Below are 16,553 nucleotides of genomic sequence, written 5' to 3' on the forward strand. Positions count from 1 at the left end.
CCTAAAGGACTGGAAAACCATGATGAGGGGATGTCTCTTCTTTAACCAAATCCTGTCTCTTTTCCTGGGAAAACTAGCACATTTCCATGGGAATTTCGTGCAGGTCAGGAGCTTTTGATGCAATTCTCTGTTGGGGGATGCTGGGCCAGGTGGAGCAGTCACAGCCCCATCCCTGGCAGTGTCCAAGGCCAGGTTGGACACTGGGGCTTGGATCCGCCTGGGACAGTGGGAGGTGTCCCTGCCCATGGGATCTGATCTGGGTGGGCTTTGAGGTCCCTTCCCACCCAACCCATTCCACAATTCCATGACTGTGACACGGGCGCGAGCGTGCAAACGCCGGTGGTGGCTCAGATCTGGTTCCAGGAGCTCTGGCAGGGCTTGCAAACCGTGTTTGGAGTCAGTTTGGATTCACATTCCAGTGCTCCTGGCTTGGCCGGGAGGATTCCATCCAGATTCCACGCTGTCGTCAGGCAGAACAAACTGTCCCTGCTCTCCTTCCCATCTGGAGGGGGATGCGGGGCCCAGCCACGGCCTGATCTCCTCCTGCAGGGACCTTCCAGCCATCCTCACCCCCTGCTTGAGGTGAGGGGCCTGAAAATTTGTCTGTTTGGATAAAAAGAACATTTTTGAAGAGTTTGAGGTGGTGACGTTGCAAGGAGGGGGTGAAAAGGAAGTGGTTTTGAGGTAGAACTGGTGGTTGGATTTGATGATGTGAAAGGTCTTTTCCAGTTTAAATGATTCCATGATTCCATGAAATGGGGGGGGGGGAAGTTCTTCTAGGGGAACCTGGGACAGGCAGGGAGCTGGCTCCCAGTTTAATTCTTTCATTCCAGCATTTCCTTCTCTTGAATTCTACACTTCAATTTGGGTACAAGCTCATCTATGTGTATAAAACCAATTTTAGTACTTTTTAATACCTTTTTTCTGGCATTTTTTTCAAACCATCCTCCACTTCTCTATTTTCATAAAGCTGTGCCTGCACCTCTCCCTGCTCCTGCTCAAGGTATTCCTGGAACCCCGGGAAGCTGCAGGTCCCCAGCCCTGAGCACATCTGCAGCTTCCTGATCCCACTCCCACATCACTGTGGTGAAAGCTCCTCTTAATTTTTCCCTCCTCGTTTTTCCCTTTCCCTCTTCTCCTTTTCCTTCCCCCCCACCCCCCAGTGGATGTGCTGTCGAGTTTGATTTATGGCCTTGAAAGGGAGACTCCAGTTTAAAGAATTAATGGTATTTGCATATTTGATTTGGAAACTCCCCCAGCAGACCCGCGGCAGCCCCGCGCCGCCGGCTCTTTTTTCCCTTTTTTCCCTTTCCCCTCGGCCCGTTCTGATTTAGCAGCAGAGGTGAAAAGTTGAAGCAGTAAAACCAATAAAACCACATTTATGTGACAGATAAATCGTCTGGAGGCAGCTCTCCCTGAGCCTTCGGGTTTCCTCCTGCAGGACCTCTCCCCTCCAGAGCACGACCCACGGCCGGGCCGGGAGCGCCAGCAGCCGGGGCCAAAGGTGCTGGCCCCGGCCGTCCGCGGACCTGCCCAGCCAAAAAAGATGGATGTGGGCAAAGAGTTGGAAAATACACAGCCCATCCGTCACTGTCGGGAGCCACCTGGGGGTGGTCTGGCTCTGCGAGAGCTCCGGGAAGGTCCAGGCCGAGGTGGGAGCGCTGGGAGTCACGGAATCAATATGGTTGGAAAAGCACTCAGAGATCGAGTCCAGCATTTCCTCAGCACTGCCAAGGCCACTGTTGACCCATGTCCCCAAGTGGAGCCTTTAGATCCTTCCAGGGAAAGGGTCTCCATCAGGTTGGACAGCTCTTTCCATGGGGAAATTCCCTAATGCCCACCCTGAGCTCCCCTGAGGCCGTTCCCTCTGCTCCTGTCCCTGTTCCCTGGAGCAGAGCCCGACCCCCCCGGCTGTGCCCTCCTGGCAGGAGCTGTGCAGAGCCACAAGGGCCCCCTGAGCCTCCTTTGCTCCAGGCTGAGCCCCTGCCCAGCTCCCTCAGGGATTCTGCAGCCCCTTCCCAGCTCCCTCAGTGATTCTCCAGCCCCTTCCCAGCTCTGTTCCCGCCCTAGACACGCTCCATCCCCTTAGGGTCTCTCTTGTTGGGAGAGGCCCAGAACTGCCCCAGGATTTGAGGTTGTGGCCTCAGCAGTGCCAGAACAGGGGACAGGCATTGCCCTGGTCCTGCTGCCACCCCAGTGCTGGCACAGCCCAGGTGTCCTTGGCCTTCTTGGCCACCTGGGCACACCTGGGCTCGTGTGGAGCTGCTGTTGATGGTTCCAGGTCACTGGAGTTTCTCTGGCAGTGAATTCCCTGGCTCCTGTCCCTCCAGGCCTTGTCCCCAGTCCCTCTGCAGCTCTCCTGGAGCCCCTCCAGGCCCTGCCAGGGGCTCTGAGCTCTCCCTGCAGCCTTCCCTTCTCCAGGGGAACATTCCCAGCTCTGCCAGCCTGGCTCCAGAGCGGAGGAACTCCAGCCCTGCAGCAGCTCCGTGTCCCTCTGAGCTCCTGCACTGCTCCCAAGCCTCTGCCAAAACGACTCCCAATATTTTAATTCCATCTTCTCCAAACCCATTCCTAATTCTCACTTTTTTTTGTTTCCGTTCTTCCTTCGTCCCTTTCCTCTTGGCTCTTTATTCCCCCTCCCACGAACGGCTACCTGGCCCCTGGATGCTCTGGCCAGGCCGCCCACTTTCCATGGCAAGAAACTCGTTCAGGCTTTGTTTGGGATTTGCCTGAGGCACGTTCAGCCTCCCAGGGGCCACCAGCAAGAGGTCTTTGGCGCGTTGTGGGGGTTCCCTTTGAGCCTCTATAACCATGCGACTCCTCCCAGCAGCCGCCAAGCCCCGCGGAAGCGTTTTGGCCCCGGCGCTCAGGCCTGAAAAGCGCCTGTGAAATCATATTTAAGGTTGTCTCTCTTGAAGGTGCCCCCTTGGAAAAACCTCCTGCCAATGATGTTCAGCTCGGGTTTGTAGTTCAACACAAAGGCCCCGCTGGACAAAGCCGAGCGGGACCCGGGCTGGAAAAGCCCTCTTAGGTCCCGGCTAATCCATCCCCCCCGCCAGCCCGGGGGATTGTTCCCGACAGCTTGTTTTCCTTGCCCTGACCTACATAGTCAAAAAGAATCTTGTTGCACATTTTTGTTTTGTATCTGGAGGTCTCGGAGGAGCTAAATCCCCTTCTTGGCGGGGCAAGATGCGTTGTTAAACAGCGCCGGGGCCTCCAGGAAAACCATGGCGACGCGGGGACAATGAGGCCTCTATGGGCCCCGCTTGGCCGCGGGATGGGCCCGGCCTCTCCCAGCCCCGGTGGTGGGCACCAGGACGCGCCGAGCGGGCGATGAAGACGTCCACGCGCTTGGCAGGCTGTCCCCAAATAGAGTGGTCACAGCAGCGCTCCAAGACGGGATCTCTGGGAGGGGGGAAACGGCAGGAGCTCTTAATTAACCTGCTGTGGATGGGGCAGAGGTGGAGGTCGCATCCTGGGAATGCTGGGCCCTGCCGCTGAGGGTGGGTGGAGAAGGCGAGTCCTCGTCAAGGTGAGGAGATCCACGTGTGGGGAGGGAAGGGGAGAGCCTGGTTTTTAAGGAAGACAAGGGTGGGAGTGGTGTGGGAAGAGGGCATTGGACTGTGCCTTCATGGGTGGGTGGAAAGGCTAAGTCCTCGTTGCGATGAGAACATCCACATGTGATCAAGGCATGGCAGGTTCCAGTTTTTTAAGGAAAATAAGGATAGGATTGGTGTGGGAAGAGGGCATTTAGGGAACCTGGACTGTGCCTTCATGGGTAGGTGGAGAAGCAAAGTCCTCATCGAGGTGAGGAGATTCTCAGTTGAGGACGGCATGGCAGCTCCTGTTTTTTTAAGGAAAATAAGGATAGGAACAGCGTGGGAAGAGGGCATTTAGGGAACTTGGGCATTTAGGGAACATCCCTGACCTGTGGGTGAGGGATGGATGTAGAAATGCTGGGGGATGGTTGGATTTGGTGACCTTGGAGGGCTCTTCCAGCCAGAATAATTCCCTGATGCACAGCGAATTCTTGCCCTCATGGGCGGCTAGAGAAGCCAAGTCCTCATTGAGGTGAGGAGATCCTCATGTGAGGAGGCCATGGCAGCTCCTGTTTTTTTAAGGAAAACAAGGATGGGAATGAGGTGCGAAGAGGGCATTTGGGCAGCCTGGGCTGTTGTTTGCCTGTCCCTCACCCGGCTGGGAGGAGTGGGGTCATTTGTGGACACGAAGGGCTGCGGGTGGGAATTTTGGCAGTCTGGAGCCGTCACGGATGGCCGAGTTAATCCCTGTTCCTTCCCCCGCTGCCAAGGCCTGGTGGTTTCTCTTACCAATGTCTGGAAAGCACCTGGGACTCCCAGCTCTGGGAGCTTCACTCACCCAGAATAACCCTCCAAGCTCCTCAGGGCTTTGGAGACACCTCCAGAGCACTTGGAGGGTGTTGGGGTGGGCCCAGGGTGGTGAGAAATCCGTGGGGAATGGTTAGAATGACACTGGGGTTGTTTGGGGACAGAAGAACTTTGTGGTGACTTTGACCCCAAAAGTTTCCTTCTGCGATAGCTGAGAGCATCAGGCTACTGGGGTTGTCACCCATGTCCTCGAGGTGTCTCAAACCTAAAATCCCCTTCAAGATCCCCAAATTGGGGATCACAAAGCAGGAATGCTCAATGACTAATTTTATACAGCCCTGCATTAATCAATGTTCAATACTCCTAAATTAACAACGAAGTACAATCAAGTTAATGATGAAATCTTAACAGAAAAATATTAAACAAATTAATAAAACCTGCATTCATTTTTTTTTACGGAAAACTCCACCTGCCCAGGACCTCTGCCAGCTTCCAGGGAAACACCTGCTGCCTCTTCCAGCTTTTTCAAACCCCATTTGTTTTTCCTTTCCAGCTCCTGGATCTGTTCATCCAGTGGGATTGGTCGACATATTTGGCCGACTACGGACAGCCCACATGCAAGTACCTTCGTGTGAACCCCACCACAGCCCTCATCCTGCTGGAAAAGTGAGTGTGACTCCCAAATCCCAGGAGAATTTCCACCCCCATCGTGCTTTAGCAGCTCTTTCCATCCCTGTGAGCAAAGGTCTCGGCCCTGGGTGGACAGAGGGAGCTCAGATGGAAAAATCCCATTTTATCCCATTGACCCGAATCCCACATTATCCAAATCCAATGGCTTGGCTACGGGTCCTTCTTTTTATTGGCTCTTAAGCAGTTTTTCTTGTCCTACCAGAAAATTTCACTTTAAAGATGAAACTACAGCACCAAAATCCTTTAAAATGTGCTGGGCTGCAGGCAGGAGTGGCTATCCAGAATTTTTCAGTGTTTGGGCAATGCCATGAACAACTTTTGGACATGAAGTGGTCGAGCAGTTGGATCACGTTGATTCCCTTCCACCTGAGAATATCCACTCTAGAAAATTCTGTTTTATTCCATTCTATTTCTGTATTTCTGCATTTCTATTTCTTTTTATTTCTATTTTCATTTCTATTTCTATATTTTGAATTTTATTTATGTATTTCTGTTTATATTTATTTCTATTTAATTCTATATTTATTCCTATTTCTGTATTTTTATTTCCATTTATTTCCACAGTTCTATATTTATATTTCTATGTATTTATTTTAAAATTCATTTCTATTTCTATATTTATTTCTATTTCTGTATTTTATTTCTACATTTCTGTATAACTTTATTTCTATATTTCTATACTTTTATTTCTTTTTATTTCTATAGTTCTATTTATTTCTCTTTTCATTTCTATTTCTGTATTTTATTTCTATTTTATTTCTATTTCTATATTTTATTTTCTATCTATTTCTGCTTCTGTATTTTTATCTAAATTTCTACATTTCTATATTTCTATATTTCTATACTTTTGATTTTTTATTTCTATAGTTCTCTTTATTTCTATTTTTATTTCTGTATTTTATTTCCTATTTATTTCTGCTTCTGTATTTTTATCTAAATTTCTATATTTCCATACTTCCATATTTATATGTTTTTATATTTCAATTTATTTCGATTCCTCTGTTTGTATCTCTATTTCTTTCTATTTCTACCCACCCCTACATTTTCATTTCCATTTCTTTCTATTCTAATTTATTCCCGTTTCTCCCGCCTCCCTCGCGTGGGGTTCCCGGAGAGCCCCGATCCCGGTTCCATGGGGCCGGAGGAGCCTTTCGGGGCTCCCTCAATCCATCCTTTGAGGGCCGTCGTTCTCATGCTCCGCACGGCTCCATCCCAAACCCTGGAGCGGTGCCGGGAACAGCGCCCGGGGCTCTGGGGTGGCTCCTGGGGGGCTCTGCCAGTCCTGGGAGCGCTGCGGGATTTGCCTCAGGAAAAGCGGGATTTGCTTTGCCTGTCACCCTTGCCCGTGGTGGGTCTCCCAGATGATCTCCGCTGGTCCAGCTCCAAGCTGGCTTGGGAAGGATCCACTCTGCTCCTGCTCCCAGCAGACCTCCCAGGTCGTTTTCCAGCTGGTGGGACAGAGAACGAGCCAAAAAATGGGAATTTAGCGTTTTCCGAGCGGCTCCTGGCACGGGCGCTGCAGTGCTGGGTCCTGCACGGAGGAGAGGGCAGGAGGGGATCCTCATGGAATCGTGGAATGGTTTGGGTGGGAAAGGGACCTTAAAGCCCATCCTGTTCCATGGGCAGGACACCTCCCACTGTCCCAGGCTGCTCCAAGCCCTGTCCAACCTGGCCTTGGACACTTCCTGGGATCCTGGGGCCTTGAATGTTCTTCTGGAAATGTGGCCCCATCCCTAAACTTGTCACCTCCTCCTTGAGGAGAAGGAGAGACCCCAAATCACCTCAAACTGCCCCTCATGCTCTGATTCCATGGTTAATCCAACCCCAGCTGCATCCCTGGAAGTGCCCAAGGCTGGGTTGGGATGGGGTTGGAACACCCTGGGACAGTGGTGCCATGGGGGTGGCACTGGATGGGCTTTAAAGATCCCTTCCCACCCAAATTATTCCCTGGATCTCTGATTCTGTGAGCGACCTTGGGGTGTTTGTGAACTTTGTGGCTCCCTCTGTGTCACCATGGTCCAGCTCCTCTCCACCAGAGGAGAAGGACGGATGTCACAGCACCCCAGGACACCCCGAGGGCACCAGTGAGGGACACAGGGACTAAACTGAACTTAAAGGACTTTTACACCTCATGGCGTTGTTTTTAGACTGGTATTTTATGGGTTGTGTTATCCCTGGGTTATTTGGGGCCGTGGGTCAGGAATGGGTGTGGAAATGCTGGGGATGGTTGGATTTGGTGACCTTAGAGGGCTCTTCCAGCCGGGATAATTCTGTGACACACAGGGAATTCATAACCCAGCGTCCGAGGTGGGAAAGTGAGAGGTTTATTCAGAGCTAGCAGCAAACTGCTAAAATAAAGGGACACCCAAAATCTGGGAGTTTGGCCATGCAGCATCTGGGAGAGCTGGGGAATTGAGGCAGGCAGTGAGGTGGGATCGTGGCAGAGGCTGGGAAGGCGGTGGGACAGCAGGAGGGCAGCTCTGCACTCAGTGGTGTTAAAATGTCACCAAACCCCAGCCTGGCTCATTTCATAAAGTCATAAAATCCTGGGATGGTTTGGATTAGAAGGAACCTTAAGGATCATCCCATTCCCAACACATCCATGGGCAGGGACACCTCCCACTGTCCCAGGTGGATCCAAGCCCCAATGTCCAACCTGGCCTTGGGCACTGCCAGGGATCCAGGGGCAGCCACAGCAAATCTGGGAATTCCAGCCCAGCCCCTGCCCACCCTCCCAGCCAGCAATTCCTTGCCAAGATCCCAGCCCAATCTCCCCTTTCCCAGTGGGAGCCATTCCCTGGCTCCTGTCCCTGCAGGCCTTGTCCCCAGTCCCTCTGCAGCTCTCCTGGAGCCCCTCCAGGGACTCTGAGGATTCCCTGGGTTTTTCCCTTCTCCAGGGGAAAATTCCCAGCTCTCCCAGAGCAGAGGGACTGCAGAATTCTGGAATGGGTTGTGTTGGAAGGAACCTTAAGGATCATCCCATTCCCTCTCCCATCCATGGCAGGGACACCTCCCACCATCCCAGACTGCTCCAAGCCCCAGTGTCCATCCTGGCTTTGGACATTCCCAGGGATCCCCTCGGAGGGGTCTCTGTCCATCCCCCACCAGCTCTCCCGAGGCTCCTCGCTCTAGGCACATCCTCTGCCTCCCATCCCGCCGGGAATCCCGGGGGGAATTCTGAGCGGGGCCGGCTCAGCCTGTAACCTGTTCTCCTGGTTATCTGTGTCCCTTATCACCCCGGTGTCTGTGTCTCTCCCAGGATATCCCGGGTGTAAGTATGCGCTCGCTCGGGCTTTCACCCTCACCTGGCAGGGCCCCGATTGTCCGCTCTCAATGGAGCCCGAAACGCTGGAAATGCAAAGTGCCTCTGGAGCGGGGCCCTGCGCAACCCGATCCTCCCAAATGCACTAATTAGAGCTAAAAGAGGAGCTTTTACCGCGCTGCTTTCTTCCCCTCCCGGATTAATTGAGACAAAGCTCGGCTCTCTCCGAGGTGGTGTTTGTTGACAGGGGTGGGGACAGCGCCGAGCTCGCCTTTCCCTTCCTTTCACTCCTAATCCTGGGACCGGCTTCCAAGCCCGCGGTTATCCCGAGGCTCTGCTCGGAGAAATAAAACTGGGGAGCTGCACAGCCCATCCCAAATCCTGCAGGATTCTGTGTCCTGTAGGCAGCTTAATTAATTCATCATATTTAATGTTTCACTGCTTGCACCTTCACGTGGAGTCTGGAGATTCCAGCAGCTCCCAGATGCTCCCAGACTTTTCCAGACCCACCTCTGTGGGTTTTGTTATGGGCACTCCCAGTAATTCCAAAGCTCTTCTCAGGGAAAAAAATCCCATGGATCTGCACAGCCCATCCCAAATCCTGCAGGATTTTATGTCCTGTATCTTAATTAATTAATAATAGTTAGTAGCTTAGTGTTTGCACATTCACATGGTGTCTGGAAATCCCAGCAGCTCCCAGACTTTTCCAGATCCACCTCAGTGGGTTTTGTTAATGACATTCCCAGTTATCCCAAAGCTCTGCTCAGGAAAAACACCCCATGGATCTACACAGCCCAACAAGAATCCTGCAGGATTTTCTGCCCTGTTTCTTGATTAATTAATAGCTCAGTGCTTGCACCCTCACATGGTGTCTGGAGATCTCAGCAGCTCCCAGATGCTCCCAGACTTTTCCAGATCCACTTCTGTGGGTTTTGTTAATGGCACTCCCAGTTATCCCGAGGCTCTGCTTAAGAGAAATAAAACTGGGAATCTCCACAGCCCATCCCAAATCCTGCAGGATTTTGTGTCCTGTAGGCAGCTTAATTAATTCATCATATTTAATGTTTCACTGCTTGCACCTTCACGTGGAGTCTGGAGATTCCAGCAGCTCCCAGATGCTCCCAGACTTTTCCAGACCCACCTCTGTGGGTTTTGTTATGGGCACTCCCAGTAATTCCAAAGCTCTTCTCAGGGAAAAAAATCCATGGATCTGCACAGCCCATCCCAAATCCTGCAGGATTTTATGTCCTGTATCTTAATTAATTAATAATAGTTAGTAGCTTAGTGTTTGCACATTCACATGGTGTCTGGAAATCCCAGCAGCTCCCAGACTTTTTCAGATCCATTTCTGTGGGTTTGTTGTGGGCACTCCCAGCTATCCCAAAGCTCTTCTCAGGGAAAAAACCCCATGGATCTGCACAGCCCATCCCAAATCCTGCAGGATTTTCTGCCCTGTTTCTTGATTAATTAATAGCTCAGTGCTTGCACCCTCACATGGTGTCTGGAGATCTCAGCAGCTCCCAGATGCTCCCAGACTTTTCCAGATCCACTTCTGTGGGTTTTGTTAATGGCACTCCCAGTTATCCCAAGGCTCTGCTTAAGAGAAATAAAACTGGGAATCTCCACAGCCCAACTTGAATCCTGCAGGATTTTATGTCCTGTAGGCAGCTTAATTAATTAATAATATTTAATGTCTCAGTGCTTGCACCTTCATGCAGTGTCTGGAAATTCCAACAGCTCCCAGACTTTTCCAGATTCACCTCCTTGGTTTTGTTAATGGTGCTCCCAATTATTCCAAGGCTCTGCTCGGAGAAATAAAACTGGGAATCTCCACAGCCCATCCCAAATCCTGCAGGATTTTGTGTCCTGTAGGCAGCTTAATTAATTAGTAATAGTTAATGTCTCAGTGCTTGCACCTTCACGTGGTGTCTGGAGATCCCAGCAGCTCCCAGACTTTTCCAGATCCATCTCTGTGGGTTTATTTGGTGATCAGGGCTCCAGCTGCAATCCCTTTCCATCCTGATCCAGGGGTTTATCCGTCCAGCTCATCCCAACACACCCCAAGGTTTTCTCACACGGAGGGTGCGCTGCTTCCAGAACATTCCATGGACTTGAGCAGGTCCCACAGGGTGGGAGATGGCCCCAAAGGTGCCGGGATGGAAAAGCTCCAAATTCCCGGTGTGTGGAAGGGCTGGGAAGAGCTTTCCAAAATTACAGATCAGCTTCCAGCACCTCTGATGTCCCTCTGGAACCCTGAGAGCTCCCAGCCCTCCTGGAGAAGGGCTTGGAGACCTCCTGGAGCTGTTTGGGGCTCCAGGGGAGGATAATTATCCCCAAATCCTCGATAGCAGGACCTGGGTGACTCCAAACTCCACTTCCCATTGGCACAATCACTCCCTGGTTCTCCTGGAGGAGCAGCTGCCAGCCTTCTGTGGCTGAGAAATAGGGAAAAACAAACAAATCCCAATTTTTTGATGACTGGAAGTGCTCCAAGCTCTCCTGTTCCTGTTGGGAGAGCAGCTCCGTCTCTGGTAACCCCAGTAAATTCCCTTTGGGATAAAGCTGTTATCCTGGATCCCAGTTCCAAGCCTGGTGTTTTTGGGAACATTTCAGATTCCCTGTGGCTCTTTCGAGGAGATTGAAGCCTGGAAAACCTTGAATGTTTGTTTGTGTTCCAGAAGTTTGGAGAGGTTGGGATTACACTCAGTTGACTCCAGACCCTCGGGATGATCCAGTGCCAGCTTCCCAGGGATCATCAGCACTGTGTCCTTGTCACTTCAGTGCTTCCTTTAGGTCCCCACTGCCAAAAACTGGGATTATGGGATGCATCCAAAGCCCTCAGTCTCTGCCAGATCTGATTTGCCCAGAAAATCTTTTACAAATTGGGATAATTTGGAAGAGCCGAGCCTCAGCAGGTTGGATTTTTGGGAGGTTGTGCCTTCAGGAGCTGCTGGAAGGTTGATCCTGGTGGGATTTTTTTTCCCTTCTCAGCACCCTTGGGAAGTGTCCCAAGCCTTGTTCCCCCCAAAATATGGATTTGGGAATTCAGGAGTGCATGACCCCCTCCCAGCTTTGCCCCCAACTCACCTCCTGCTCTGCTGGGCTCTGGATTTATGGAGACCTCCTGGAGACACCATGCTCCTTCCAAACAGCTGGATTCCTTCCTGGAATGGGAATTATTCCATGTTGTATTTAATATAAATTATATACATTTATATAATTTGTATTTTTTATTCATCGGGGAAAAATGGGATAGTGGCAACCCCCATGGCAGGGGGTTGGAAATGGATGGGATTTAAGGTCCCTTCCAACCCAAACATTCCGTGATTCCCTGGAATACTTTATAAAATTTAAATTCACAACTCCAGACCTTCCCAGCCTCCTCTAAAGCTGCATCTCGTGCACGCAAGTTTTAATTAAAAAATCTTAATTCTGTGGATTTCATGCTGATTTCCAAATTTCCTCCTCAAATTCCATCACCACCACAGAAGATGACGTGGGGATGGAGAAATCCCTGCTTGGAAGAGGGATCCACATGCAGGATTCAGGATTTCCTGCATTTGGGAATTAGGGAGAGACCCCAAAGCGGTGTTGATTGGGAATAAAGGGGTTTAAAGCAAAAACGCCTGAAAATTTAAAAATAAAAATTTGTGTAGATCCTGGAAATTCCGTGTGCTCCTTTTAGACCACGGGATATTCCCAATCCCTGTTCCATAACCTGTTTGTGCTCCGTGCAGGATGCGGGACACCAGCAGGAAAAACAACGTTTTCGCCCAATTCCGGAAAAACGAGCGGGACAAGCAGAAGTTGATCGACACCGTGGCCAAGCAGCTGCGTGGCCTCATCAACAGCCACCACTCCTGAGGGGCTCGGGATCTCCATCCCGTGGCCTGGACTTCGGGAATCTCGTTGGGAGAGAAGATTTGTATTTTTTTATTCGCCTGGAAAGTCTCCGCGGAGCCTCCCCCCCGACGGCAAAACGGTCCCGGTGGAACAATCCTGGGAAAAAGAGGTGGTGGCAGGAGTCTCCTGGATAAACTCCTATTTTCAGGGGTTTAGGAAGTGATGGGAATTCTTGGAGCCTGGGAGAAGTTCGCACCCGGACTGGGTTTTTTGTTTTTGTCAAAGCCAAATTGAAGGGATCATCCTGCCTTCCTACTGTTAATTTATTCCCTTGGAAAACTGAGAAATCTGGGAAGAGCCGTGGGTTCTCTGGGCAGAGGGAAGAGGGTCACCCTGAGTGTGTCCTGTGATTTGGATTTAGGTAGGAAAAGGGATTTCCTAGGGGTTTTTTTCTCCTCTTTTCCCCCTCCACGGGCTGATTTCCATGTTAGCCTGCAAATCCCTGGAATCGTGACCCTTTCCCACATATCCATAACCATCCCTGAGCTCCACTTCAGGACCTGCCAGGGGCTGTGGGATCATGGAGAAAGGCTTGGAGCAGCCTCCTTGATCAGATTTGGGAAGGCACAGCTGAAGGATAATCTGGGAATGTGTCCTGTGGCAGTACTGTGGGGCTGGGATGCTGCTGGACACATCCATGGATAGGGAACGGGAAGGGATGGATGCTCACAGGGATGAGGGGAAGGCACAGTGGGATCTCCCAGTGTCCAGGAGGGGTTTTTCCCTCTGTTTTCCATGCTGGTGTCCCATCCTCCCTCTGCTCCTGATGGCTCCATGGGGAAAAGCTTCCCTCAGTCACCCTGGTTGGGCCTGGACCAGTGGGAATTTCCTGGACACATCCATGGATGGGGAGCAGGAAGGATGGATGCTCTACAGGGATAGAAGGAAGGCACACTGGGATGTCCCAGTGTCCAGGAGGGACAGATTCCCAGAGAGGGAAGGATTTTCCCTCTCTTTGCCATGCTGGTGTCCCATCCTCCCTTTCCTGCTGATGGCTCCATGGGGAAAACTTCCCTGGGAAGTTTTGGAGCTGGACCAGTGGGAATCTCCTGGAGCGGTGGGAGATTCCCCATGGAGCAGCGCTCCAAAGTGCCTGTGGATAAAATTCTCCCTGTCCTGAAGGTCCCCAGAAATCCTCTGCTCAAACCAGGTGGCCACCAACAGGATTTAATCCCAGGATTCCACTTCCAGAGGGGGATTTTTGCCCTTCTCATCTTGCCTCTAGTTCCTCACATTATCCAGCCACATTCCCAAACCCTCAAAGGGAATTCCGATCTCCCTGGTGGTTGTTGCAGCCCTGAGCTGCTGCTCCTGTGCCCATTCCCAACCCTCTGGATGCACCAATCCAGAGGTTTTTCCTTCCCGCCTTGCTCCTCAGCAATATTTTGGGGTTGGTTTTCATTTGGAGAAGGTTCCTTTGGCTCCATCCCAAAATTAAACGGGAACACGGTCAGGAATGACCCCCTGGAGCTCCTGGGCTGTCCCAGCCATCTCCAGCTACAGGGACCAAGGGATTGTTTTCATTAATAAGAGGGAAAATTTGTAATTCCTTGGATTTGGAGAGGGATCGGGGGTTCCTTGTGAACTCCTCCTGTCGGGATATGGAAGAGGAATGATGGGAAAAGCAGCAGGTGAAGGAAAGTTGGAGTCAGCGTGGCCAGAAAGGGATCAGCTTTGGAGACACCTCTGGAAACGACCCAGAGGGACAAGGGATGGGAATTCCGGGAGTGGGATGGAGAGGGAGCAGAAACCCCGGGACACAGGGAAGGAATTTTGTGCTGCCATCCTGAAATTCCATTTTCCACTGCTATATTGCCCTCCATGAGGTATTCCCACAAAAAAATCCCCAGCAAAACCTAATTTCAGATGTTCCAGGTGGCTCCCACCCTTCCCAAATCCACGCTGGATCCCCTTCCCATCTCCCTGATTCCAGGAAAAGCAGCCTGGGATGGGTTTCCTCGCTCCTTCAGGGTTTTTTTTTTCGAAAAACCAGGATTGGGATCCTCCAAACCAGCTCCTGGCACTCAGGATTTGCTGCTGGAGAAGTCAAATCCGGCCAAGGGAGAGATTCTGGGAGTTCCTGATCTCGGGAGGTCAAGAGCCGGAACCGCAAGTCAGAGCCCGGGATGAAAAATGGGATTTTGGGACTCTGGTCCCAATTAACTTTTTGTTCTGAGAGATGTTCCATCACTTCCAAGCAAAATTAATCTTTTAAACAGATTGCCCCAAAAAAAAGGCCCTGGAAGACATCCCAAATCCCCTCTCAGTCTCTTCCTAATGATGGGTGTCCTCCGACACGGATGGAATTGCTTAGGAGGGAAAAGTCACTGCAGGGAATTTAGAAGGGGGGTGGGAAACAGGGACACGACCCAAATCCGAGATTTCCAGATTCCCAGAGTGAATTATGCTGTTCTCACACCTCGCTCCACATCCACTGAGCATTCCTTAGTGGATTTTATTTTTTAAGAAAAGAAAATTGGATCATCCCATAATTTTTCCCATCTCCAGCAAATATATTCCAGCAGCAGTGGGGAAAAATTATATTAAAACTCAAATTTGGCTTTCCAAGAAGCTTCTTTCCTTCTTCAGGAGTTGTCAGGCATTCCAGGAGTTGGGAATTATCCCATAAAAGGTGTCCAGAGTGGGAATTTTCAGCCCAACCCATCTATGGGATGTTTTCCCTGAGCCACCAGCCCCTGGGATGTGGGAAAGGAGGGGTTTTCCTGGGATTTTTTGAGTATTCCTGGGGCTGGAGTCCAAGCCAGTTGCTCCCAGGGATTTTTGCACTTTGTTCCGGATCCAATCCCAGCTCCCGCTCGGATGGGGACAGGAGGAGTTGGGATGATGCTGTTTTGGGGTTGGTTTCTCCAGAATTGGCTGCTTTGGGGAAGGTGGAATTTCGGACAGGAGCTGTGGGAAGGGTCGTGGTGGCCTCAAATTCCTTGGAAGTGAGGCTGGGACAGAGCTGTGGCTGCTCTGGGGACATCTCTGCTGTCACGTCCCTTGTGACGAAGTTTTGGGATCAAATTCCAACCAGAACCCAAATCCCAGGCAGAGATTCCAACCAGGACCCAAATCCCAGGCAGAGATTCCTCACCCTTGGGTGTCTCCTGCCTCCGCTGGGCTTTTCATGTTATTTCTGGGTTGGGTTTGGTGCTTTTTGGGGCCTTGGAGGGGTTTGGAGCATCCAAACACCATCCCACACTCCAGTTGGGTTTATGTCCCTTGATCCCGCAGGATTTTTGGGATCTCTGTCTCATTTTTCCTACAGCTCCACAGGGCTGGAGACCCCGCGTATCCCCCCTGGCACAATTCCATATTTATCCCACTGCTGGCAGCTCCAAGGGAAGATAAATCCCATCCCAGGATGATCCCAGCTCTGCTGTCCACTGGGAACGCCGTGGATCGGCGGGAAGCAACCAGAACACACCGGGATTGGCTGGGATTCACCCCAAAAATTATGGGATGGTGCAGGGGGGGTTGTTTCACCCCAAAGCTGCTGCTGCAATCTCCAGCCCCTCTCTTGCCCCCAGGGCTGGATTTGGGAAGCTTTCCCCAAATCCAGAGAGCTGGGATCCATCCCCACCTGCAGCTTCCCAAAAATTCCATGGGCAGCTCTGGAATCCTGTCCTATCCAAGCTGCTCCCTGCCTTGGCTCATCCCTCAGATTCCGTTTTACCAGGAAGACCCCCACACTCCCATCCCATCCCATCCCATCCCATCCCATCCCATCCCATCCCTCCCATCCCATCCCATCCCATCCCATCCCATCCCATGGATCCCATCTCATCCCATGGATCCCATCCCATCCCTGTCCACCGGGGTTGCCTTTTCCCGTTGATTTTGGGGTGGAAGGACCTGATTTTGGGAACCGAAGTGGTGAAAACAGCTTTTTTTGCACAAGTTGTTGCACAATAAGGGGGAAATTTAGCAAATTAGGTTTAACTTTAAAGGGAATTTTGTTGTTGGTTTGTTTTTTGGTTTTCTTTAAAACTCGCTAGCAGAGCTACTGATTCCAAGAGGAAAAAGAGCTGGAATGGTTGGAGAGAAAGGACTGCATGGTTTACAGGTTCAATTCTGTTAGAAATTAGCATGTTGGACATTTATCCTGGTGTAATTCCAATTAAACAAATACAGCATTTAACTGTTTCATTAACGACTCGTCTGGCTCTGTGCATCCCCGGGAAAAACCTGATCCCTGAATCCCATAAAATTCCACATCCTCTTTGGACACCTGGCTGCTGCTGGAACACCTAGGTTTATGGGGGATCCAGGGGCAAGAAAATCCCTGGATGAGTGGTGGATTCCACCTTCCCTCATTGCCCTGAGCAGAGACCAAGTTTCGCCCAAAT

General features: G+C 51.0%; 1 protein-coding gene across 4 annotated transcripts in view; it reads left to right on the forward strand.

The window, feature by feature from the left end:
- Positions 1-16,353, forward strand: part of EXOC6B (exocyst complex component 6B) — a 299,395-nt gene extending 283,042 nt beyond the window's left edge. For all 4 annotated transcript variants that reach the window (XM_064712101.1, XM_064712102.1, XM_064712103.1 and 1 more), the window contains 2 exons: positions 4,900-5,012; positions 12,036-16,353. In XM_064712101.1, coding sequence (XP_064568171.1) covers positions 4,900-5,012; positions 12,036-12,162 — 240 coding nt within the window. In that variant the 3' untranslated portion in view covers positions 12,163-16,353. The remainder of the gene's footprint in view (positions 1-4,899; positions 5,013-12,035) is intronic.
- The last annotated feature ends 200 nt before the right edge of the window (positions 16,354-16,553 follow it).

Source organism: Zonotrichia leucophrys, chromosome 4, assembly GCF_028769735.1.
Source record: "Zonotrichia leucophrys gambelii isolate GWCS_2022_RI chromosome 4, RI_Zleu_2.0, whole genome shotgun sequence".
NCBI lineage: Eukaryota > Metazoa > Chordata > Aves > Passeriformes > Passerellidae > Zonotrichia > Zonotrichia leucophrys.